The sequence below is a fragment of the Schistocerca piceifrons genome, chromosome 2, assembly GCF_021461385.2.
Source record: "Schistocerca piceifrons isolate TAMUIC-IGC-003096 chromosome 2, iqSchPice1.1, whole genome shotgun sequence".
Classification (NCBI taxonomy): Eukaryota; Metazoa; Arthropoda; class Insecta; order Orthoptera; family Acrididae; genus Schistocerca; species Schistocerca piceifrons.
The window spans coordinates 248,650,543-248,678,357 of record NC_060139.1 but is presented as its reverse complement, the minus strand read 5'-3'; the positions used below and the strand labels follow the sequence as shown (position 1 = coordinate 248,678,357).

General features: G+C 40.8%; 1 protein-coding gene across 3 annotated transcripts in view; it reads left to right on the top strand.

The window, feature by feature from the left end:
• LOC124777762 (juvenile hormone acid O-methyltransferase-like) overlaps nt 1-27,815 on the top strand; it is a 71,506-nt gene that overhangs the window by 34,298 nt on the left and 9,393 nt on the right. For all 3 annotated transcript variants that reach the window (XM_047253263.1, XM_047253264.1, XM_047253265.1), the window contains exons 3-4: nt 50-270; nt 21,946-22,078. In XM_047253263.1, coding sequence (XP_047109219.1) covers nt 50-270; nt 21,946-22,078 — 354 coding nt within the window. The remainder of the gene's footprint in view (nt 1-49; nt 271-21,945; nt 22,079-27,815) is intronic.

Genomic DNA, 27,815 nt, shown 5'->3' with positions numbered 1-27,815 from the left:
AGCTTTTTATGTTCATGTCATATGTGATATAAAACGTTTGCGTGTGTAGGTACTGGTTCCACGGTTGCCTCCGTCAACCGTCATCGTCGCGAGTGACGTGAATCCAGCCATGGTGAAGCACGCAAAGGAGCAGAACGCCGTGCCGGCTGTCAAGGCGTACGAGGTTCTGGACGTGATGGACGCCGACGTGACTAAGACGGCCGTGTGGCAGCACGGGCCCTACGGCAAGGTGTTCGGCGTGATGGTGCTGCACTGGGTCCCAGACAACAGGTGAGGCTGCTTCAGTAGGGTAGCAGTGACAGATCGAGCCCAAAGAATGCTGATGTCAGCGCTGATAAGGCAATATTGTTGCGAAAACCCACAGCAAATCTCGATTCACCTACTATCGATGGCCCTTAAAAATTACATTGTTTCATTGCTTAACAAACCACATGAAACTAACTGTTAAAAATAGATCATAAGGATATATGATCTACCTTTAATACATTAAGAAATAATTAGGGGAGACAAGTTTACCACTTCCATTCAAATGGGGATGGGAACAGAAATATGGTACACTAATTGCTGCGAATTATTTTCATACTTCCCAGATGAAAACAGGGGGAAAATCCTTAGGTAATTTTCCATTTCAGTTGTTCCATAGTAAGAATACAGTAGGTTACAGAATTCTGCAAATATTACAACAGAATTGGCGATTTATTTTTGTTGCAGTTGTTAACCATTTTTCATTTGAAGAATCTTAATCAGTTATAAGGAATGGCTACACTTCTATTGTTGACAATTTTGAATTTTTTGCTGAAACACAGTACAAATTGCTCAGACTCGTCTTCAAATACCTATTGAAGCACGATTTTTAAGTGTTTTATTAAACGAGCAAAAGGCTACTAGTGTGGTCAATACATTATGAAAAACCTCATTGTATCGGTTTGCTGAAATATAAAAAATTTCACGTTTATGTTCATACTAGTAAATTCTCTTTTTAGTAACTGTCGAAGGATCTTAAAAAATTACAGTAACGGATTGAAAAAAAGTAATAAATAAAAACTATGGCTTTGGCTATACTGACAGATAAAAAAGTTCTATATGTTAACCATGTGGCAAATGCTTCCTCATTGTGTGCTATCATTTGCCAAAATCTCGTTCTGATGCCCCAAACAGTTTGCGCTATGAAATATGTTGTAAACATTTCATACTCAGATGCGAGTCATGGGAAGTGAATGTGCTACACAATTTCCATTTTTGAGAGTTTGAAGACGACTTGGCTGAATTCCCGTAAGTTGCTGGAAAACGGAAGATATTGCACGCATGGCGTAGCCTGCTCGCTCTCCCGATTTGAATCCCATAGAGCATGTCTGGGATGTACTAGGGAGATGGGTTGCATCACGTCTGCATCCACCAACCACTCTCAAAGACTCGTAAGCAGCTCTGTAGGAAGAATGGGCGTTATTGCCTAAACATGAGATTGATGACTTCATTCGTCTCTTGTCCTGTCGCTGTCAGGCCCGTATTGGTGCCTTAGGTGGCCACACCCCATACTGAGCACAATGCGTGTGCAAATTCGTTAAGTTGAAAAAAAAAAAAGGAACGTTTTTGGCTACAGTTATGCATGTTGTAGTTGATTACGTTATGTATTTTTTAAATTGTTTCTACTTTGCTTCCACCTGTTTATACTGTTTTGTGGCAACGCAACATTCCAAAATTTCCGTTTGCTGCTTTAATTTTGGACGCCGCGTAGTTTGATTATTGCGAGCGTTAGTGGCTATCGCTGGTTGGCTAGCGACATTGCCGGATTGCTCTTTAAATCTTCATGTATAACATTTAACGGATGGAGAACTGACATAAACTGTTCCAGATCTGCCTCCTGCACGTGTATAAATTTCTCCTATATATGTGTAGGTAATTTAGATTTCAACTGTGTTTGTGCGATATGTGCTTATTCCAATATCTCTTCTTGTTCAAATATCGTTCAACATACTTTCTTAATCTGCCATACTTCGCATTGCACTGTTCTTGATCATATACTTCCTTTCGAAGACGTTGCTGAATCGATGCCGACCAGAACCGGTTCAAAAAAGCCCAGAGGGCAGCATCTCCTTGTATATAAAGCGTTATCAATTTGATCTTTTGTTCGTCACTCCAGGATTAAGGTAGTATGCCTCTAAATCCTTTTATAACAACATCTGGATGTCGGGAAGTTTTTTCTCCGGCACATATACATGAAATCGTCGGTGTTTCAGAAGCCTTTCTTCTAGCACGATGGGCGACAGTGTCGGTCCAGCACCTGCTTCTTCGAATGAACAATTTTGGACGCCGCGTAGTTTGATTATTGCGAGCGTTAGTGGCTATCGCTGGTTGGCTAGCGACATTGCCGGATTGCTCTTTAAATCTTCATGTATAACATTTAACGGATGGAGAACTGACATAAACTGTTCCAGATCTGCCTCCTGCACGTGTATAAATTTCTCCCATAGCGCTCAGAGCCATTTGAACCATTTTGAACTTAACTTCTGAGGTCATCAGTGCCCTAGAACTTAGAACTACTTAAACCTAACTAACCTAAGGACATCTCACACATCCATGCCCGAGGCAGGATTCGAACATGCGACCGTAGTGGTCGCGCGGTTCCAGACTGTAGCGCCTCAGCCACCACTGCCAGCTTGGAAGATGGGTTCCACCATGTTGCCACTTTAGACATTTTCCTGGGGAGTTATTTCTTCTACATGCCCAATTTCATTCATTTCACCAATGTTCGTTATAACAAAATTAGATATTTATAAACTTAATGTCAACTGCTTTGCAAAAATTGGGGCGCGTAGGAGCAATGCTATTATTAATAAAATTACTCACAGAAAATGCCAGCAAAAACTAGAGAAAAGTTGCGCCGACATTTTAACAACGTGCACAGCAAAAGCGGCCACCTTAGGGCCACTACCTTGAGTATACAACAGTTAGTATAAAATTTTTCTTTAAATTTTAAATTGAAATGAAAAATTCCTTACGGATTATCATACGTATACAGTAAAATCTCAGGGTTCGTAAAATTAAAAGGCAAGCTACAGATCAAAGATGCTCTCACCCGATATTTTTGCAGGTCGTTTGGATGGCAGCAATCTCATATTTTGATATCCGATCTTTTTCTCTTTAAATCCAAGTACGTTGAGATTGCGGTTTATTATGGTTTCCCTTCTTGATTTTTGTTTTTGTCCTCGCATTCGTCTTTATGCCTTCTCATCAGGCTTTGTTTGCAAGACAATACACGTAACAGGAAAAATATGTACATAGAATGCCTCCAGTCATGCGTTGCCAATTTTAATGAAACTTTTCCTTATCGGGAGAATAAGATTTGAGAAAAATATCTGGACATGATAAAAAAATATACAGTCAATTTAAGAGTTATTTGCCTCGGGAAAAGTACGTCAGAAGTGTGTTGGTATGATGCAGTTATCAATGTCACATAAATCACGTACAAGTTGAATTACTGTATTTAACGTCGCTTGATTACACTTTACCATAATATTGACATTTGTCATGTATCAGACCCTGGCGGTTATTGTAGTTCTTCATTGTTTAAAAACATTGTTTGACCATGAGTATAATGTATTAATTTACATGTAAAAAGTGTGGTGACAAGTATATGTTTGGACTTAAAATGTGTGCAGCTTTGACTTTGTATGTAAGCAACATTTAAACGACAAAATGCGATATAGCTTTCGGTTGTTCCGTTCTCCAACAATGGATGCACATACATATGGATTCCTCTGAAACGTAAAGAAACTAACATACGTGATTAATGTGACGAACTAAAGGATGCTACAAATGATTTGCGAAACACCTTTTAAGTATGAAGTTAGCAGTTATCATTCAATAAAAATTACAAATTGAACAGAGCGGTTACACATAGCTCTGTTCAGTAAGAAAACGCAAGAAGTAGTGAATCGCAGAAGAGAAAGACCACGCTTCCTTACTTTTGTTTAAAAAAATCAATAAAGAAGGTGAAAAATTACATTCTCTTTATAAGATACGCTTCAATTAGTTAGTTAAACGAGTACATTCATCAAACTGTCCCTCCATAATGGAAAAGCAGTCAGTGTCAATGACAATCGGATTGAAAATGAGGGAGAATAGTTTCACACGGGGCTACCTGTACCGCTACCTACGATTTTATATTTCATTTGCACTGAGAGTTTAGGGATAGAAATAAGGTCTACTAACTATTAGAGTGCATGTGTACATGAAGACTTCGCTTCATGTTTTTCTTTCATGCAGAGCAATGCGTGCACCAAATAGCGCTCCCTTATCTCACAGTATACGTATTAGAAGCTGACTGCGTACCGTGTGTAGAGAGATGCTTGTATTGGCCTCTGGACACATGCAGTCGCAGATATGGAGAGTCCTACAGAGAAGTTATCGGAAATTATCCAACCAGTTCTCCATGAGAAGCATAGACATGTTAAATACTCATCTTTAGCTTGTTAATGGTGAAATGAAATTATGAAACGAATGAAAAGTTCTTTTTAAAGTAAAAGGCAATTATTTAGCAACAAACCAATGTAGTAGTAATTTTTTGAGCTGAGCATAAATTAATGTTGTGCTCATTCCATCAGCTGTTCGAGGACAGGACATCCCTGTCTTTCGAGGTTCTCAATAGACGCATTTTCGAATATTTCTTGAAACTAGGACATCTTCTCACTACCTTTTACATAAACTACGTTGCCTTTATGGTAATATGTCCGATGTGCCGACACCATCTCTTTATATTTCAGTCCCTCATCATCCCACTGTTTTGCATGGTGAAATCTACACCATATATAATCTACATCATATTCGGAAAGTACTTTCGGTTAACCATTTAACGTTTTTCTGGTGTTAGCACACTTACATAATAATTGTGAACTGACGGTTGTAGAATTCCTCGTTAATACATACCCAACATTGGAGAATGCGATCAATGTGACATTTTTAAACATGAAATGCCCAAACTCATCATAAAACCCCTTTGCACCTGCAATGATGTTTGCATTCTGAGACGCCATCGTAAAATACCTCATATGTTGTGTCAAACCTCAACATTTATGCCACACATTTCTGTGACTGGTGAATAATTCACAAGCCGATCATGAATTAACATCATGTTTGCGGCAGTAACTGAAGGGAAATTTTCTGATGATTCGAATACACTATGTATGTACACAGTTGGTTTACACCAGCCCTCGTATTGCTTTGAAAAGGCCTCACCACTTGGGATGATAAATCCTTAAACTTCTGTGGGCTGAGTGTGCATATGAACCCATCGTACTCGTAGTAGTGGGTAAAACCGTGCATAACTGTCATACAGTAGCCCATACACGTTGTCCTGCCGGTCTAGCTGCCTTGACGTTTGATTTTCTTGCGCGCATTGCCATATAAGTGAGTCAAATTCGTCCATGGTATGACCAGCGACCTAGAGCGTCACACGCTGGAATCTAAGATTTCAGGGCTCCATAATAGAATAATTGCGATCCATCTAACAAACTGCCACCTACAATTCTGCATACACTATGTGATCAAAAGTATCTGGACACCTAGCTGAAAATGGCTCACAAGTTCCTGGCAGCTCCATAATTCTGTAATTCAATATGGTTTTGGCCCACCCTTAGCCTTGATGACAGCTTCCACTCTCACAGGCATACGTTCAATCAGGTGCTGGAAGGTTTCTTGCGGAATGGCAGCCCATTCTTCACCGAGTGCTGCACAGAGGAGAGGTATCATGTCGGTCGGTGAGGCCTGGCACGAAGTTGGCGTTCCAAAACCACCCAAAGGTATTGTGTAGGTTTCATGTCAGAGCTCTGTGCAGGCCAGCCAATTACAGGGATGTTATTGTCTTGTAGCCACTCCACCTCAGAGTGTGCATTGTGAACAGGTGATCGATCGTGTTGAAAAATGCAGTCGCCATCCCCGAATTGCTCTTTAACAGTGGGAAGCAAGAAGGTGCTTAAAACATCGATGTAGGCCTGTGCTGTGATAGTGCCACACAAAACAATAACGGGAGCAAGCCCTCTCAATGAAAAACACGATCGCACCATAACACCACCACCTCCGAATTTTACTGTTGGCTCTCCACACGCTGGCACATGACATTCACCTAGTAGATAGTGTCGGAAGTCCCATGCGGCTTTTCGCGGATGATGCTGTAGTATACAGAGAAGTTGCAGCATTAGAAAATTGTAGCGAAATGCAGGAAGATCTGCAGCGGATAGGCACTTGGTGCAGGGAGTGGCAACTGACCCTTAACATAGACAAATGTAATGTATTGCGAATACATAGAAAGAAGGATCCTTTATTGTATGATTATATGATAGCGGAACAAACACTGGTAGCAGTTACTTCTGTAAAATATCTGGGAGTATGCGTGCGGAACGATTTGAAGTGGAATGATCATATAAAATTAATTGTTGGTAAGGCGGGTACCAGGTTGAGATTCATTGGAAGAGTCCTTAGAAAATGTATTTCATCAACAAAGGAGGTGGCTTACAAAACACTCGTTCGACCTATACTTGAGTATTGTTCATCAGTGTGGGATCCGTACCAGATCGGGTTGACGGAGGAGATAGAGAAGATCCAAAGAAGAGCGGCGCGTTTCGTCACAGGGTTATTTGGTAACCGTGATAGCGTTACGGAGATGTTTAACAAACTGAAGTGGCAGACTCTGCGAGAGAGGCGCTCTGCATCGCGGTGTAGCTTGCTCGCCAGGTTTCGAGAGGGTGCGTTTCTGGATGAGGTATCGAATATATTGCTTCCCCCTACTTATACCTCCCGAGGAGATCACGAATGTAAAATTAGAGAGATTAGAGCGCGCACGGAGGCTTTCAGACAGTCGTTCTTCCCGCGAACCATACGCGACTGGAACAGGAAAGGGAGGTAATGACAGTGGCACGTAAAGTGCCCTCCGCCACACACCGTTGGGTGGCTTGCGGAGTATAAATGTAGATGTAGGTAGATTCGCCATACCCACACCCTGCCATCGGATCGCCACACTGCGTACCGTGATTCGTCATTCCACACAACGCTGTTCCACTTTTCAGTCGTCCAATGTCTACGCTCCTTACACCAAGCGAGGCGTCGTTTGGCATATACCGGCGTGATGTGTAGGTTATGAGCAGCCGCTCGACCATTAAATCAAGATTCTCACTTCCCGCCTAACTGTCATAGTCCTTGCAGTGGATCCTAATGCAGTTTGGAATTCCTGTGTGATAGTCTGGATAGATGTCTGCTTGTTACACATTACGACCCTCTACAACTGTTTGCGGTCTCTTTGTCAACAGACGAGGTCTGCCTGTACACTTTTGTGCTGTACGTGTCCCTTCACGTTTCCAATTCAATATCAAATCGGAAACAGTGGATCTAGGGATGTTTAAGAGAGTGAAAATCTCGCGTACAGACGTATGACACAAGTGACACCGAATCACCTGACCACGTTCGAAGTCCGTGAGTTCCGCGGAGCGCCCCATGCTGCTCTCACGGTGTCTAATGACTACTGAGATCTCTGATATGGAGTACCTCGCAGTAGATGGCAGCACAATGCACATGATATGAAAAACTTATGTTTTTGGGGGTGTCCGGATACTTTAGATCACATAGTGTATTTCGTGTCTGCCGTTGGGAATTACAGGCGCCGCACATTGCTGCTCTGCAGATATGTGAACCACGACGGTCACCTGAGACAGCATTACACATCGAGAAGGAGTGCAGTATCGCTGCTCCGGCTTGTTACGGCAAACAGGATCACAATCTTGCCACTTGTTCTCAGCTGCACCAACGTAGTAAAACTTCTGTGTAGAATAGATCCATCAAACTTGATTCAGTCTTAGATAATTTCAGATTGCGTTATCCAAGTTTTGAGCCAGAGTCATTTGTTGAATCAGACTAACTTTAGTCCTTGCCAACTAGTCGCCAACCAATGGAGTGTTAACTATTCGTTGTATCTACTTGTGTTGCCAACAGATCATGTTTTGTCATCACGCTAACATGTTTTACTTTTCCTATTAATTTAGTCAATAAGTTTGTGCCATGACTTTTATAAAAGATCAGTCCTGCATTGGTATATTAATCACCCATCAACAATTGACTAAAATAATGAAAGGACCACCATTTAATTAATATTATTTCAGCACTCAAGCTCATTTAGATTCTAATGAATGTGATAACCACCGAGTGGGGTAGCGCGGCAGTTAGCACACTAGACTCACATTCGAGAGTACGACGGTTCAACCCACGTCCGGCAAGCTTGATTTAGATTACCCCTGATTCCAGTAAGTCGCTTAAGGCAAATGCCAGGATGGTTCCTTTGAAAGAGCACGGCCAGTTTCCTTCTCCATCCGCCCGTAATCCGAGCATGTGCTACATCTCAGTGACCTCGTTGTCGACGTTACGTTAAACATTAACCTACTCCTTCACAGAGCAGAGTTTCCAACACATGCAAACTTCTATCTGATAACGTCAAATGCTGGCTGTCAACTACAAACACAGTCACAGGGAAATATCAGTTTATCAGATGCATGAGCCAGGTAGTGAAGTGGAAGGCTTACTAGTTAAAGTGATTGCGATCCCGGAGTAAACTCCTAATCGCCAGTAGCCTTTCACAACATAAATGTCCAGTGTGGTCTTGCACCAATATGGACATCAATAGATCTTGCCCTAATTGTACGATGAGTATTTTCATTATATTCATCAATTTATTTATTTATTGTTCCGTGGGACCAAATTAAGGAGAAGTCTCAATGGTCACGGAACGAGTCAATACATGAAATTATAACACGATATTAGAAACAGATAAAATGAAATATAAAAAAAAAACATATTCAGGTGACAAGTCGTAAGTTTAAATGAAGAAAATCAACAATGTAGCACTGGAATTTGCTTAATTTTTTAGCTCTTCCAGGAGCTCCTCGACAGAATAGAAGGAGTGAGCCATGAGGAAACTCTTCAGTTTAGACTTAAAAGCGTTTGGGCTACTGCTAAGATTTTTGAGTTCTTGTGGTAGCTTATTGAAAATGGATGCAGCAGAATACTGCACTTCTTTCTGCACAAGAGTCACGGAAGTGCATTCTACATGCAGATTTGATTTCTGCCTAGTATTAACTGAGTGAAAGCTGCTAACTCTTGGGAATAGGCTAATATTGCTAACAACAAACGACATTAAAGAAAATATATACTGTGAGGGCAATGTCAGAATTCCCAGATTTTTGAATAGGGGTCGACAAGACGTTCTCGAACTTACACCACATATAGCTCGAACAGCCCGTTTTTGAGCCAAAAATACCCTTTTTGAATCAGAAGAATTACCCCAAAAAATAATACCATACGACATAAGCGTATGAAAATATGCGAAGTAGACTACTTTTCGTGTTGAAGTGTCACTTATTTCAGATACTGTTCTAATGGTAAATAAAGGAGCATTTAGCTTCTGAATAAGATCCTGGACATGGACCTACCACAACAGCTTACTATCTATCCGAACGCTAGGAACTTGAACTGTTCCGTCTCGCTTATAATATGCCTATTCTGTCTGATCAAAATATCGGTTCTTGTTGAATTGTGAGTTAGAAACTGTAAAAACTGAGTCTTACTGTGATTTAGCATCAAATTATTTTCCACAGGCCACAAACTTATTTCATGAACTACGTTATTTGTTACTGTTTCAATATTACACACAAGATCCTTCACTATCAAGCTTGTGCCATCAGCAAACAGAAATATTTTTGTATCACCTGTAATACTAGAATGCATATCATTTATATAAATAAGAAACAGCAGTGGCCCCAGCACCGACCCTTGGGGAACGCCCCACTTAACAGTGCCCCATTGGGACCGAACATCACTACCACTCTCAATATTGCGGAGAATTACCCTCTGCTTTCTGTTCTTAAAGTAAGAATACTCCATAATGGTCCAACTTCTGCAGTAATATTTTGTGGTCAACACAGTCAAAAGCCTTCGTTAAATCAAAGAAAACACCTCACAGAGAAAAGAGAATATAGCATTTTCAGTTGTTAAGCCATTTCTAAAACCAAACTGAACATTTGACAGCAAATTATGTGAATTTAAATGCTCCAGTAACCTTGTATATACCGATGGCATAGAAATAGGTCTAAAATTGACAACATTATCAATGTCTCCCTTTTTATAAAGTGGCTTCACTACCGAGTACTCTGATCAGTCAGGGAACCGACCACTCCTAAAGGAAAAGTTACGGATATGGCTGAGAACTGGGCTAACATACATAGAACAACACTTCAGTATTCTGCTAGATACCCCGTCATATCCATGAGAGTTCTTGGTCTTTAGTGATTTAATTATTAACTCAATCTCCCTCTTGTCAGTATCATGGAGGAGCATTTCAGGTAACAGTCTCGGAACACTTTTTTCTAAGAGCGCTATACGATTCCCTGCTGGGACTAGGTTTCTATTTAGTTCACCTGCTATATTCAGAAAGTGATTATTAAATACTGTACATATATGCGACTTATCAGTAACACGGACATTCCCGCTACGCACTGATTCTATATCCTCGACCTGTCTCTGCAGACCAGCAACTTCCTTTACGACTGACCATATGGTTTTAATTTTATCCTGAGACTTAGCTATTCTATCTGCATACCACATACTTTTTGCCTTCCTAATAACATTTTTAAGCACCTTACAATACTGTTTGTAATGGGCTGCTGCATTTAGATGTTTCTAACGTTTTGATATAATTGCCACTTTGTTCTACAAGATATTCTTATCCCTCTAGTCAGCCACCCAGGCTGCCTGTTTCTGCTAGTACCCTGTTTTAAACGTTTTAACGGAAAGCAACTTTCAAAGAGCATGAGAAAAGTCTTGAGAGAAGCATTATATTTATCGTCTGCTGTATCAGCGCTATAAACATCTTGCCACTCTTGTTCCTTTATAAGGTTTACAAAGGTGTCTACAGCAATTGGATCAGCTTTCCTGAACAGCTGATGACTATATTTAACACGTGTTGCAGCACAAAAATCTTTTAAAGTTAAAATTTGTGCATCATGATCTGAAAGGCCATTCACCTTTTTGCTAACAGAATGCCCTTCTAGTAATGAGGGATGAACAAAAATGTTGTCTATGGTTGTTCTACTGTTCCCTTGCACTCTCGTTGGAAAGAATACGGTTTGCATAAGATTATATGAATTAAAGAGGTCTACCAGCATCCTCTTCCTTGCACAATCACTTATACAATTAATATTGAAGTCACCACATATAACTAGCTTTTTGTATTTCCTATAAAGTGAACCAAGAACCTCCTCTAGCTTTAACAAAAATGTTGTGAAATCGGAGTCTGGGGATCTATAAACAACAACAGTTAGAAGTTTAGCTCCGTTAAATTTAACCACACCTGCACAACATTCAAACACCTTTTCAGTGCAGTACTTTGAAACATCAATTGACTCAAATGGGATGCCGTTTTTCACGTACATGGCTACTCCCCCACGCCGCAAAGAGCTCCTCGAAAAGCTGCCAGCCAACCTGTATCCTGGTAAAGGAAGCCTCTAAATCATCTCCTTATTTAAGAAGTACTCAGATATACCAATAATTTCAGAGTCAACATCTATAAGCAGTTCACTAACTTTATCTCTAATACCTTGTATATTTTGATGAAACATACTAATTCCCTCATTACTCGGATACCTAAGCTTTGTCAAAAGTGATTCCCTTGTTAGAGAGACTTCCCTTAAGCAGGAATACCTATCAGCTGACTTCAATCTAAAAAAGGTGCAGCTCTAACATCCACTACTGCAGGAATTTTCCCATGAGTGATCCCACCAACCCCACCTATGCTGTCACCTATAAGCTTTGCCAACCTCCGCTTCCCATACCTGTTGAGGTGCAGGCGATGTCTAGTGAAACCCGTCCTGCTGATAGACTCCACCGACACCACTGAAATGTGACCCATGCTTTCTGTCATCAGCGCACCCCCAAGTCTCATGTTATTACGCCTGACGGCTGTATTAAGATGAGGCAGATCGTGACGCTGAAACAGTTCCACGAAATGCACATTCGTGTTGCCAGTCTAGCTATTTGCATGGTACTAAGGGATTAAATTGCTTCCATATCCGAGTTTTGATTTTTCTGTTAATGTGTCCAACAGAATTAGTTTTCAAATAGGAGTTTTTGTGCAATTACTACTTCGAAATGTGTGTTGCAGATTCGCCTCCATTATCGGTGTGATGATTGTCAGGACACTGATTCATTGCAGTTTGCAGCAATTGTACAAACACCTGTGCAGTTTTGTTCTCTGCCTTCAACTTCACGGGGAGGGCCCATATAAATTTGGAATATGCATCTACGTCCATTAAAACGTGCTTGAAATCTTTATTCAGTTGTGAATATTCCTGCATGTCTACTAGATCAGCCTGCCATAGATCATCCAGTCCTTGTATTATGACATGGCTGTGCATGAATGTTTTGTAGCCTGGTCTGTTCACAAATAACGGTCTCCATAACTACTCGATAATATGTCTTTCCTAAGCTCTGATATTATTGATATGTTTTAATTTGTGTGACCTGTATTCTCCACAACTGCTGATGCTGTGGGTATTTGCTTGTTCCACGATTTCGTTTAGGTCATAGTAATATGAATATAATATGTATTCCAGAGGTAGAATTTTTAATCCTTTAAGCTGAACTTCATTGCCTTTGCCTGCATTGTGTGTAGCTTCTAATGTTAGTTTAGTTATATTCTTGCATTTTATATTCGTCTTTTAGGTGTCTTGGCTTTTCTATGTGCCTTAGTCATATGTAATATTTTACCATGTGCTTTATTCTCTGGGAATACACTTCGGCGTTCGAAGTTTTTAAGAATATTAGTCAATAAACCAGGTGTTCTTTCAAATTCATTATTCCCAACTGGTATTGCATTCTCGGTTAAAAGTATAGTGTGATTACCAAACATATATGGCTTCTTAGTACTGACTCCGAAAGTTGTCTAACTCATCATCACTGGGACTTTTAATGAAATCTGTAATAGCACATTCTTCTTCTTTTTCTTCTTCCTCCTCCTCCTCTTTTCTACCTCCATCCATAGTGTGTGACAATCTTTGCAGATTTTGTTACTGATTTAAACTTTTCTAAGAGACTGACTTGTTTGTGACTGCCCTAATTTTAGCAATCGTAATTTCCACTGAATGTCGTTATGCGCTTCAATAACCTTACACTTTGTCGCTTACATGGTATTGTATGCTAAACTGGTTTTGTGTTAGCATGCAACTTCCATATACTCTGAGACTACTGGTGGTGATGGGATGCATGTTCCATAGCTAATGTCTGAACAAAGCTGAGTATATTCAATAGCTTTGCATTGATTTCTTCAATTTGTTGCTGGGTTCTGGCTACTGTTTCGATAAGATCATCATGTTCCATTAATTTCGTGTTGTCTACATGTACGACCTGTGCTAGCACCCCTAGATGAGTGCACTGTATTTGCATGAGCCTATCCATAGCCCACAGTATACTGATAGTCAGGTATTTTTGTTCTGTCTCTTAAACAGGAACTTGTGGAAGCTCCGTCTATACCGACCATCATTCAGTTTCTTCATTTTATCTGTAACCGGGAAGCCATACTGCAAGTGACTCCCCAAATCCATGCATATGTCAAGGATGACCCAAAAAATGTTTTTTTGTTTAATAAAATTATGTGATTCTTCCTGATATTGAAAATATATACCTTATGTACAGTACCTCTCCATTGTCGTGTTTAAATGCCTTTCTAAAGCAGGTGCGGAGCACGAATGCCTGTCACACTACTGTCGTACACAAAACATTACCTACAACGTCTTGTTATTTAATTTTGGTGCAGATATTTCCATAACAACTTGTTTGTGTAATATCCTTGAACATGCCGACTGTGCTATGAGCAGGGGTTTATTGCACTCGAGCTTTCTGTTGATACAAGTAGATTACTTGAGTTAAAGTTTTCCAAGTGCTTTTGTGTTGCAAACTATTTGTTGTGAATGTGTATTTCAACTATTTTACATCGTAAAATACGAAAAACGAAGAAGTTTAATTGCGGTCGTAAATTTTGCGGTAGTCAACATAAGTGTGTTATTGGAAATTGTAAAAATGAAGAAATTGTTACGCTACAACAAAGTCAGTTTCGTCAAAAACTTCGCCAGGCAGTGCTTCAGAACGCAAGTTGAAACATCTTACCAAAAATGAACAACATGTTGGTGTTGAAAATATAAAAATAACCGTTACATTTTGATTAGTAAGAGCAAGCTTTCAGAATTGTTTTTGTGTGTTGCTAAATATAAACACTGTAATAGTGAAAAGCCCATTATGGTTAGTGATCATATAAGAGAACAGGCTTATCCAGAAAGATCGTAAAGGAATATCAAGTGTGTAAAATAACGAAATGCACAGTGTCATGTAAGATGCACAAAATATAACCAATTGAATATTCGCCTTACTTATTCCATGAGGTGTATTGAGAATATAAAAAAAGAAGTCCCACCAACACCTGTCAAACTCGAAAGATATGATAAGCGTTTGCATAATACCACAACAGAGTGAAGCATCTAAGCAGAGGGCAGCGAAAGAAACTATTTAGATATTAGACAGTCTACTGGTATTCTTGCTGCATTGGACGGTTCCTGAAGAGAGGCTATGTATCACTGCATGTTATTCTCACAATTGCTTCCGTAGATATATGCAATGCGTTGGATTGTGATTGACAAAACATTGGCAAGGTTGTGCCACTAAGGTAAATGAACAGAAATGTGACAAGAACTTCGACAATTTCAATGGTGGTGTGGAAAGCAAAGAGGCAGTCTCTATTTTTAGTAAGTAAATTGCTAGATGTGGTGCATGCGAGCTAACACCCCAAAGATGTTAGGGCTCACATGCGGCTCGTCTTCGTCGTAGTGTCTTGACTCAAACTCGTCTAGGGGTTGAATCGGACGTGTCGCATTACACGCCCTAAACTAGACACCTGTGGCCTTTTGGTTAAATTGCCTGGCTGATGGCAAGTTTGCGAAATACAAAGTTAAATAACATATAATAACAATAATAATATTGGGAACTAAATTAACGACCCATAAATGATATAGGCCACACAGTTGCGATTTGGTTAGAATAATGTTTATTCAGAAAGCAGAATAAAATCGAAAGTGGTCGTATTTAGAGATACTGCTACACTCGAGCGCATATCCATTTGACACAGTTCGATCATTCACAATGTAATGAAAGTTAGAGTTCACACCAGGCGCGCGGCTGCTCACCGCTCAGCCTAAGTCCCGCGATACCACACAACGCGAAATTTTCTAAGTCGTTTCATTTCGTAGCTGCCTAAAGACCGACTGTCCACTTTCGCATCTGGTGTCTCCAGCCGTACTGTCCGCTTTCGCGTCTGCACCCGCACTGACCCTCTGCCCGTTCCCGTCCGCGTTTCCCGCGCGCCGAATATCGCTCAACTGACTAGGGCAGTTCTTTCCTGAAGCCGTCCATCTTATTGGCTACAGCTACATTATTTTACATTTTAACATATTTAAATAATCAAATCTTGACCCATTGTTAAATTCTTTTACATAAAACCAACAAAATTTCCTTCTTAACTTTGAATGTCGCGGCCAGTAGCCTTGCGCCAAGGTGCTTTCTGATAAATAAATAAAGAACAAAATTAACTATTATGCACTAAACTTAACAATAAATATTCTGTTACCTAATGATTCAATAATGTGTCATGCTATCGTCGTTCAGTGTGTTTTGTGTGGAGGAAATGATGATCTAATGCTTAACTGAACATAATGATAATTTAAATTTACTATATCTTTTAAACAAATGAAGTTCCAAGAGTTGATATTTACATTTGTCATTTTAATTATGTACTTCTGTATGAAATGTCGATCGTTAAGATCGACTAAAGTGTTCAGAGATTAGCATTCAGGTCTCTGTCACAAAAGTTGTGAATTTCGCTTTAACAGTAAATCCTAAACTCTTATAGATATGATCAATATTCAGGTTTTATTGGGATCACCATGAAAATTTGTGAAGGATGGTAGATTAAAATAACTGTTGATTAATTCCCTGAATTACTACAGAATTTAATAGTTTCCATAAATGTTCTCTTTACGGCCTATCTTAGGTCCGCCATATTTAACACTGCTACGTCTCCTTTGCCACAAAAGCCTTCTACTGGGTTTCCCTATGACATACGTTTTCTTTTGCCTCACTCGCACGCTACAGCACTTAGGCATCAATAGACGCCTGTGAGTTTCCCCATCTCGTGATGAAACTGCGCCCTTTGTGGCACGCGGTCCCAGACGACGGAGTTCGTTTCACAATTCCTGTAGGCTGACTCTTTCGGCCATAACTTAAATGAGGGCAATGCTCGGTAACTCACATGCATGATACTACCTTCATGATGGTGACTCGATGGACTTGACCAATGTTCTGGCTGCTAAACCATATGATTAAACTGAAAAAAAAAAACTAGAATGCATAGGACGTGAGCTGAAGAGAACTGGGGAAAGTCAGAAAACTCTGCAAGGACATGACAGGATAAAAACTCTGATGAAAAAGCAAATGGTGGACAAGGAAACTTACCGAATCAGATATAAAAAACCTCATCGAATATTATGCTCTAGCCGTCACGAGAAACAGCGAAAATGTCAGTGAGTTAACAAAAGCAGTTTGGGCAACTCTGTTTCACAACATATCTATTGATAAGCAACTAGAACATCGCCTCTAGCCAGAAGGAAACATTACTGCTACACGTATTGAAATGTCCCATTTGGAAAATTAGAAATGACTGTGCTGGTAAACCTATTACGTTATTTGATTTTCAAACAGCTGAGCAAAACTGAACGTACTCAGACATTTCGCTCTTTACTTAGTCTGATCAACAGTAAACTGACACAGAATATATTTTTTGCGCAACGCAATCTGACTTTCAATAATACCTACAAAAGGATGGCCCTGGCTAACAATGGCCTATATCTTCATGAATCACCTAACAATAACCTATATCTTTCATGAATCACTTACCTCACAAAAATCTTCGTTACTCGAACTACTGCAATACAGCGAGCGCCAATACTACCAGCTAAATAAAAGATTCTAACTACTGAAAGCACTAACTATTGATAGGCATAGTTAGCAAATGAAAGATTTTGATAGAGAACAAACAATATAATTACCTTAATAATGTTCAGAAGTCATCATACATATATCAGTTCATAATATCCAGTATTACAAATTTACACTTTCTGATGGACACACGTCCAAGATCGTCCGCTCTCAAAATTCTGCCATCTCTCTCCCCACATCCTCCACTGTTGGCGGCTCACATCCAACTGCGCAACACTACGCGCTGTTCACATCCAACTGCCCAACACTACAATAGCAAATATTCCAACAATGCAAACCAGCCACAGACTGCACGCAGCACAGTCAGTGATTTTCATACAGAGCGTTACGTGGCGTTACCAACATGAAAACCTAAACAGCCTACTTACAGTATAATAGGTGTGAAGCAAATGGACATAAACACATATATGCACACTCGACCAAAGAAGATGAAAAGGACACTTAGAATCAACAAAATTATGGAGTTGGAATGTTTTGACATGCTATCACTGAGAAGAAAATGGCATCAAATCTTTAGTTTCAATTTACTGTAATTAAAGTTTTTGCATTTGTGGGTATCAGCATCTCATCCAATATTAAAGCTAGAAAAACAAAATTTTACGTAAATAATAATGTAATGCTTGCCTATACGATGAACTGCATTATTCAGCAACGTATTAAATATTTTAAGCTGGAGACTGGCATATGCACTTAAATTATTAGGTAAAAAATTGACTTCTAAAAACATTTTCAAAAATACAGGAAACAACAAATTGGTAAATATTCCTTGTTTACTGTTTCAACAGGGTAATGATTAAAAAAAATTGTTTTGACCTATTTTGAGTAGTGTGTAAAAATTACACGTAATTCTTCATGTAAGACAAAAACAAGTGTTCACTGCTTGATATATTTCACAGTTTTTAAATTTCTTCATATAGACTTTTTTATGGTTAAAGTTTCATTATCTATTAAAGTCTTGTGTTATTAAATTTCGAAATACCATTAAACAGCACAGGTCTCGACGTCCAGGTTCCCTTAACAAATTCGTTAGATGGCATGTCAGCCGCAACATGTTCTGGGTAAATGTATTTTACATTCACATTTTCCTGTTTGAATAATAATAATAATAATAATAATAATAATAATAATAATAATAAGGTTGACTTTATCTCCTCCACCTGCTGAGGAGTCTTGGAATACATATGGCTTAAATAAATGACGTCGACTTTCATATGATGGCCGAAACAAAAATATCTTTGTATCTTGTCTTTGCTCTCCACTATGACATCATCAAATACGAACATATTTTATGGCTTTACTTTCTCTGTTGGTGGAATATCACTGCTTCCACCAAATGTCTGGTAGGCTACTCTGTGCAAAATTTCTTGTAAAAATTGATATTTTTGCTGAAAAGTAGTCTTTGAAAATATATACGTTTGCAACGTACGCCTCATGTTGTGTCAACAGTAAAAATGAAATGGAAATGTCGTGTGGCTAGGGCCTCCCGTCGGGTAGACCGTTCGCCTGGTGCAGGTCTTTCGATTTGACGCCACTTCGGCGACCTGCGCGTCGATGGGGATGAAATGATGATGATTAGGACAACACAACACCCAGTCCCTGAGCGGAGAAAATCTCCGACCCAGCCGGGAATCGAACCCGGGCCCTTAGGATTGACAGTCTGTCACGTCAACAGTGAAAGAACGAGATTCTTCTTTACACAGCCAGAAGGCCCAGAAGTCAAGCAGCGCATTTCTTTGGGAAGTAGTGAAGCATTTTTATTCTCCTCACAGCCTCCAGTGTTATTGGAGGACAAGGTTGGTTACGATAAGACATTTGTGGTGAGTGTATTTCGTCCACTTGGTCATAACCAGCAACTAGGTTTAAATGGCACTGAGCACTATGGGAGTTAACATCTGAGATCATTAGTCCCCTAGAACTTAGAACTACTTAAACCTACCTAACCTGAGGACATCACACACATCCATGTCCGAGGCAGGATTCGAACCTGCGACCATAGCGGTCACGCGGTTCCAGACTGAAGTGCCTAGAACTGCTCGGCCGCACTGGCCGGCCAGCATCTACATGGTTACATTAGTAGGCAAGAGGCCTTATAGAAAAAACACACGTATAGCTGTTTATAAACAAACATATACATATAGATACTAAGATGATATCTGTTCTTTCGGACATGTCCGACAGAACAGATACCATCAGTGACCATGCAGCTAGAGTGAAATTACAATCAAATGAACACCCTTAGCTGCTTACAGGAGTTGACATACGTCAACGGGGACAGATGTCCGAAAGAACAGATTCCATCTTAGTATATTTACAGTTAAAGCTCACCGGCCACTTGACCATCTTCTTCTTCTGTGCGAATGCACAAACAATGCCCGAACTCTTACGGGAATCGGCAACGCGCCGCGAGTAATGAGTATAATGGGCGGGGCCACTACGAATGTAGTGCGGGACAATACGTTGAGAATGTGGGTTTCGCGGGAGGTATGCCAGAGATAAATCCCTACAGTCGCGCTATCCTGTGTGTCCTCGGTGGCTCAGATGGATAGAGCGTCTGCCATGTAAGCAGGAGATCCCGGATTCGAGTCCCGGTCAGGGCACACATTTTCATGTGTCGCCGTTGACTTATGTCAACGCCTGTAAGCTGATAAGGGTGTTCATTTGATTGTAATTTATATACATATAGCTGGGTACAAAACAAACATGGATGCTGTTGGCCCAGTGCTCTCTGTGGGGGCACTCAAAGCCGGGAGCATGACACAACTGTGGCAAGGACGCCGGGTGGCCCTCACTGGTCGCTGGACAAACACTGTGACTTGATGCTCATAAGAAGATGTGCTATCTGTCTCTCCGCTTCCCAGGCTCTGCAGACGTTACCAGACATTTAAGGATACCGGCACAGAATATCGGAAACAGACGTGCCTATAAGGCGGCTGAAGTATCGCAATATCGTAATCGCAGAATTCGATGGATGTAAGTGGTGGTAAAAGCCACATGTCGGAAATCTGTGTACTATAACACCTGATAACGGTATCAGAATTCCACATACAGATGTGCATATCACTGCTATGTGCTATATCAGTACTCTTTGTGCTGGTTCTCTCACTGCCACCCTACTTGCTTCTCCTGGAATTAAAACAAGCAGCAACTCTAATGTCGAAACAGACTTCATCTCGGCCAATTTTGCACCGATATTCTTATGCACTGTCGCGGTATACGAGCACCGCCTTGATGTCATTGTGTTTTATTTAATGCCTAAGTGTTCTTTCTTTACTAGAAATTTCATTGGTGATTTTGTATCTGTTTCTACACCGCTGCCGTCAGTTTTACAATATTAAACAGTAAATTAATCGTCTAAAATTAACGCCAAAAATTTATATCAACCTGTAAGTGTTTCTTAAATCAGTTTCGGATAATGTTCCGAGTTACAAGAAAATACCTAATACCCAAGGGGAAGTTCTAAGTGTAGGTCTACGTTTCTCTTATAAATGCTGATGAGGTTGAAAGAAATTCAGTCTGAAAATTATAATTAATATCGTCATACAATTGACATTCACTGGTGGATATATTTGTACATCTGCATCCATATTGTGCAAATCACTGAGTTGCGTGGCAGAGAGTAAGTCCCATTGTAACAGTTTGGTAGCTTGCTCTTCTATTTATGTATGGAGAGCGGGATTAAAGCTTACTTCAGAACATCTGTGTGCATACACTAATCTTTGTGATCCCTATGGGAGCGATACGTGGAATGTTGTAGCATGATTCTTGAAACTTTTAATAGGTCTTACGTCATAATGTCCGTCTGTCTTCAAGCGTCTGGCAGATTATTTTTTTTTAGCATCTCTGTGATGTTCACCGGAGGGTCAGACAACTATTCTTTCTGAGTATTTATCCATTCAGTATCCCCTTCTAGTCCTATTTGGTATTGGTCCCATGCAGATGAACAATGTTCTAGGATGGCTCACAAGAGTATTTTAAGCAACTGCTTTTGTAAACTTGATTGCATTTCCCTAGCATTCCTCAATGAACAGCAGTCTGCACTATACATTCCACTAGCAGGCACTCTTTCGTTTCCCCAGTTCTAAAATATCAACATATCCTCTAGGTCTGCTGAGCGCTACATGGAATGTCAGTGCTGTCTGTGGAAAGAAAACCATCCAACTTCGTAGTGGGCGTTAGTCGTCGAACTTAGTTATAAATAGTACTGTATTGACAGCTTAGCCGACTTTCATATGAGTTTTTCTTTTTTACGAGGTAATGGCATTTTAGTTCGTTTCCTTGATTTATGAAAAACCACTGAAGACTGCAGAATGGAACTGTTCGATCAAACCGAAAGAAAATGGTCGAGGTTTACAGGTTCTGTTAACAAAATTGGGTTATTCTGAATTTGTGATCCATTATTGTTTTGTAAGGTTGCATTTCGATATTCTCAGAAAAAAATTTATTTCCGCTCAGCTTATTTGCCTAATATAATATTCTCCTCGATGAAGTTGCTAGGAGTTTCAAGTTTTAAGATTTGAGGTACTCTCATATTATGTTGCCTCAACACTTGGGTTCATTGAGGGCGTACCTTCGGGTGCTCACCGGAGTCATTTCCATTTTCTGCCCCCCTAGAACATTTCGAAACAGGTGAAAAAGGTTAAACCAGTCGTCAAAATATCGTGCAGATAAATAGAAACAACGATGCTGAACACCCTCGTACAGAGTTACAGTCGCGCCGAGAAAACCAGAGAAATCACTCAGCTAAATATTTACTGTGAATTTTGTTAATTGTTTTACAAAAACACCTTACACTTTGACGTGCAATTTTTGCAGGCGGGCCCTCCATAATATATACAAACTTCTGGCACCGGGTGGTGAAGCGGTGTTTACTCTGAAGGCTTATTGTACGATGTTCGACGTCTACCGATACATGGCAAAGAACTCCCGGTGGAGTAAGTATATGAAGGTAAGGTTGACGTCGCATTCTTTGTCAGTAAAATTTAAGCTAATGATATCAAACCACTTCCCTTCGTTAGAATGCAAATCCTCTGATTTTCGTGTGGTTAATTGTATTGGCTGACCAGCACAGCACAGCACAACACAACACAGCACAGCACAGAACAGCCTAGGGCAGCGGTTCCTAACCCTTTTAGAGTCGCGATCCCTTATACAACGATCTGAGTTGGGTGAACCACTGGCTTTTAAATATAACATACAGCAGACATGCATAAAATTTAATTCCAAGCAAAACGTTTTATAACCTTAAATTAACTTAATCCTTAATGATTCAAACCTAAAGTTACTCTACTTACGGCTTAAAAGTTGCACAACATGCGGACCTAGTTGCAATGCTTAAATACAAGTTTTCATTGAAATTACTCACCGCTTCCTTGGAATTCAGTGAGAATGTTGCGCCTGCTTTGCATGGCAAAGAGCCTTGAAGTCAGGAACCACAGATGTTAAATAAAGCCTCAAATCACTTTCAGCACGAAGTCTGTTTCTGTATTTATTTTTTAAATAGGGGTAGGAAGAAAGCGACTTTTCGCACAAATATGTGGATGAAAAGGTTAATAAATCCGTTATGCCTTTATTCGCTAACACTCATAACTCATTTAAACTTAACGGAAAACCAATTAATGACAAGACTTATAAATTTTCTGTAACTGAAAATCTGTGGAAATTTAAATAAAACGCTCGTTTTCATTTACGCTAAAATTGATGACTCTTCAGTGACGATGTTTGGTTTGTGGGGCAATCGCAGAGGGTGGGCTTATTGGTAGTTGGGAGCTCCAATGTTAGGCGCGTAATGGGGCCCCTTAGGGATATGGCGGCTAAGGAGGGGAAGAAATCCAGTGTGCACTCCGTGTGCATTCCGGGTGGAGTCGTTCCTGATATGGAAAGGCTCCTTCCGGATGCCATGAAGAGCACAGGGTGCAACCAGCTGCAGGTGGTGGCACATGTCGGCACTAATGACGTGTGTCGCTTTGGATCTGAGGAAAGTCTCTCTGGATTCCAGCGGCTATCTGATTGGGTGAAGGCTGCTGGTCTTGCTTACCAGGTGAAGGCAGAGCTCACCATCTGCAGCATCGTTGACAGAACCGACTGCGGACCTTCGGTGCAGAGCCGGGTGGAGGGTCTGAATCAGAGGCTCTGACGGTTTTTCGACGGTGTTGGCTGCAGATTCCTTGACTTGCGCCCTAGGGTGGTGGGGTTTCGGGTTCCGCTGTATAGGTCAGGAGTTCACTACACTCAGCTGGCGGCTACACGGGTAGCGGAGGCTGTGTGGCGTGGACTGGGCGGTTTTTTTAGGTTAGAAGGCCTCGATTAAGTACGGGGTGGGCTGCAATCTCAAAGGGTGCATGGCAAATACAGAACGTGCTTGGATCAAGGAACAGTTGGAATTGTAGTTGTAAATTGTTGTAGCTGTGCTGGGGAAGTCCCTGAGCTTCAAGCGCTAATAGAAAGCACAGAAGCGGAAATCGGTTACAGGTACAGAAAGCTGGCTAAAGCCTAAAGTAAGTCCTGCAGAAATTTTTACTAAGTCTCAGACGGTGTTCAGGAAAGATAGATTAGGCAGAATTGGTGGTGGAGTGTTTGTGTCTGTCAGTAGTGGTTTATCTTGTAGTGAAGTCTAAGTAGATACTCTGTGCGAATTGGTATGTGTGGAGGTTATACTTAACAGCCGAACTAAGTTAGTAATTGGCTCCTTATACCGACCCCCAGACTCCGATGATGTAGTTGCTGAACAGTTCAGAGAAAATTTGAGTTTCGTAACAAATAAATACCCCTCTCACACGGTTGTAGTTGGTGGGGACTTCAACCTTCCCTCGATATGTTGGGAAAAATACTTGTTCAAAACCGGTGGTAGGCAGAAAACAATGTTCCGAGATTGTCCTAAATGCTTTCTCCGAAATTTATTTCGAGCAGTTAGTCCACGAACCCACGCGGATTGTAAATGGTTGCGAGAACTCACTTGACCTCTTAGCCACAAACAATCCAGAGCTAATAGAGAGCATCATGACTGATACAGGGATTAATGATCACAAGGTCGTTGTAGCTAGGCTCAATACCGTTTCTTCCAAATCCACCAGTCACAAACGCAAAATAATTTTATTTAGAAAAGCGGATAAAGTGTCACTAGAAGCCTTCCTAAGTGACAATCTCCATTTCTTCCGATCTGACTATGCAAATGTAGACGAGATGTGCCTCAAATTCAAAGACATAGTAGCAACAGCAATTGGGAGATTCATACCTCATAAACTGGTAAGAGATGGAACGGATCCCCCATGGTACACAAAAAAGGTACGAACGCTGTTGCAAAGGCAACGGAAAAAGCATGCAAATTTCAGAAGAACGCGAAATCCCGAAGATTGGCTAAATTTTACAGACGCGCAAAGTTTGGCACGGACTTCAATGCGAGATGCCTTTAATAGGTTCCACAACGAAACGTTGTCTCGAAATTTGGTAGAAAATCCGAAGAAATTCTGGTCGTATGTAAAGTACACAAGCGGCAAGACGCAGTCAGTACCTTCGCTGCGCAGTGCCGATGGTACTGTTACCGACGACTGTGCCGCTAAAGCGGAGTTATTGAACGCAGTTTTCCGAAATTCCTTCACCAGGGAAGACGAATGGAATATTCCAGAATTTGAAACACGAACAGCTGCTAGCATGAGTTTCTTAGAAGTAGATACCTTATGGGTTGCGAAGCAACTGAAATCGCTTGATACGAGCAAGTCTTCAGGTCCAGATTGCATACCGATTAGGTTCCTTTCAGATTACGCTGATACAATAGCTCCCTACTTAGGAATCATACACAACCGCTCGCTCACTGATAGATGTGTACCTACAGATTGGAAAATTGCGCAGGTCGCACCAGTGTTTAAGAAGGGTAGTAGGAGTAATCCATCGAACTACAGACCTATATCATTGACGTCGGTTTGCAGTAGGGTTTTGGAGCATATATTGCATTCAAACATAATGAATCACCTCGAAGGGAACGATCTATTGATACATAATCAGCATGGTTTCAGGAAACATCGTTCTTGTGCAACGCAGCTAGCTCTTTATTCGCACGAATTAATGGCCGCTATCGACAGGGGATCTTAAGTTGATTCCGCCTTTCTGGATTTCCGGAAGGCTTTTGACACCGTTCCTAACAAGCGACTTCTAATGAAGCTGCGGGCCTATGGGGTATCGTCTCAGTTGTGCGACTGGATTCGTGATTTCCTGTCAGGAAGGTCGCAGTTCGTAGTAATAGACGGCAAATCATCGAGTGAAACTGAAGTGATATCAGGTGTTCCCCAGGGAAGCGTCCTGGGACCTCTGCTGTTCGTGATCTATATAAATGACCTGGGTGACAATCTGAGCAGTTCTCTTAGATTGTTCGCAGATGATGCTGTAATGTACCGTATAGTAAGGTCATCCGAAGACCAGTATCAGTTGCAAAGAGATTTAGAAAAGATTGCTGTATGGTGTGGCAGGTGGCAGTTGGCAGTTTACGCTAAGTAACGAAAAGTGTGAGGTGATCCACATGAGTTCCAAAAGAAATCCGTTGGAATTCGATTACTCGATAAATAGTACAATTCTCAAGGCTGTCAATTCAACTAAGTACCTGGGTGTTAAAACTACGAACAACTTCAGTTGGAAAGACCACATAGATAATATTGTGGGGAAGGCGAGCCAAAGGTTGCGTTTCATTGGCAGGACACTTAGAAGATGCAACAAGTCCACTAAAGAGACAGCTTACACTACACTCGTTCGTCCTCTGTTAGAATATTGCTGCGCGGTGTGGGATCCTTACCAGGTGGGATTGACGGAGGACATCGAAAGGGTGCAAAAAAGGGCAGCTCGTTTTGTATTATCACGTAATAGGGGAGAGAGTGTGGCAGATATGATACGCGGGTTGGGATGGAAGTCATTAAAGCAAAGACGTTTTTCGTCGCGGCGAGATCTATTTACGAAATTTCAGTCACCAACTTGCTCTTCCGAATGCGAAAATATTTTGTTGAAGCCAACCTACATGGGTAGGAATGATCATCAAAATAAAATAAGAGAAATCAGAGCTCGAACAGAAAGATTTAGGTGATCGTTTTTTCCGCGCGCAGTTCGGGAGTGGAATGGTAGACACATAGTGTGATTGTGGTTCGATGAACCCTCTGCCAAGCACTAAAATGTGAATTGCAGAGTAATCATGTAGATGTAGATGTAGGTTATAAAGTCCTAATCTTTACAATATCCAATCTAGCCACTGTCGCGAATGATGATGATAACACACAGTCCCTGGGCAGAGAAAATCCCAAACCCTGCCGCGCATCGAACCCGGGACCCAGTGATTCAGAGGCAGCACTAGACCATGGGCTGCGAACAGTTGACTCTTCGAGGGAATTGCTAATCCAGTTGTTATTTTTGGACATAGCAGTTCTCTGAAAGTTTCTCAAAGTCCATTGAAATGTTCTTTAACTATATTCTTGACATTTTCGTCAAAAGAAAGATAGTTTTCCAGCAGGAAGTCCAGGAGGGTATCAAAGCACTCGGTATGATTCCTGTTGAAGAACGTCTACCAAAAATTGAGTTTTTTAAAGACTGATTCGATAGGGTCTTGCACACTATAAACAATTACCTTTGGCCCCCGGAGAAATATGTTTAAACTGTTAATTTTTGAGAAAATGTTTGCCAAACAAGCTAAATCTGAAACCAGATTTCATCTTCCATGCACTTTGCTTTGTGAGAAAAACGTGAACTTCCTTCTTTAAGCTCATACAGTCTAGAAAGGGTTTTACCTCGAGTTAGCCACCCGACCTCAGTGTGAGTCAATAAACACTTATAAATGCTTCCTATTTCCTCAAAAAGCACTGCAAGAATGACGGAATCTGTAGCACAAGCCTTAATAAAATTATTTTCTCTGCATCGTCCAGCACAGGTTTGAGTCCATCGAGAACGTGTTTAGAAACAAGAGTCTGTCTACGAACGCAATAATGTGTCCAAGAAGCGTTCGGCGCTACCGATTTCACTTTGGCGACAAACCCAGCATACCACACTGTCATAGATTTCGCACCATCTGAACCAATACATACACAGCTAGTCGAGTCTATTGAATTTTCGCGAAAGTATTCGATGTCCATTTACATATATATCATCTCATCGTTCTCTCTTTTAAGGGTCTGCAACATTGTAGCTCCTCTGCTACACTTCCCATCAATATAACGGCCGAAACGTAACAAATTGGCGACCTCCGTCGATTCATCAAGTTGAATCCCAAAAGGATTGGCACGAACTGTTTCCAGAATTTCGTTTTCGACATAACTTAACATGCTTTTAATGTGGCGGTTGACCGTATTATCCGATAGTGGTACCATATTGACTTCGTTTGTGAAAGGTTCTCCAAGCATGCACTACACTACATCATTGATACATGCCCGCACTAAACTTAAGATATTGAATGAGATTTTGTAATTTTAACAGTTCTGTAGCTAACGCAATAAGACGCTTCAAGAGCATTTTCATCGTCACCGTTTGCAGCGGATACACAAGTAGTTAAATCATTTTCCACTCGGTAGCTAACCAGATGGCAGTTATAAGAGTCGAGGGGCATGAAAGGGAAGCAGCGGTTGGGAAGGGAGTGAGACAGGGTTGTAGCCTGTCCCCGATGTTATTCAATCTGTAGATTGAGCAAGCAGTAAAGGAAACAAAAGAAAAATTCGGAG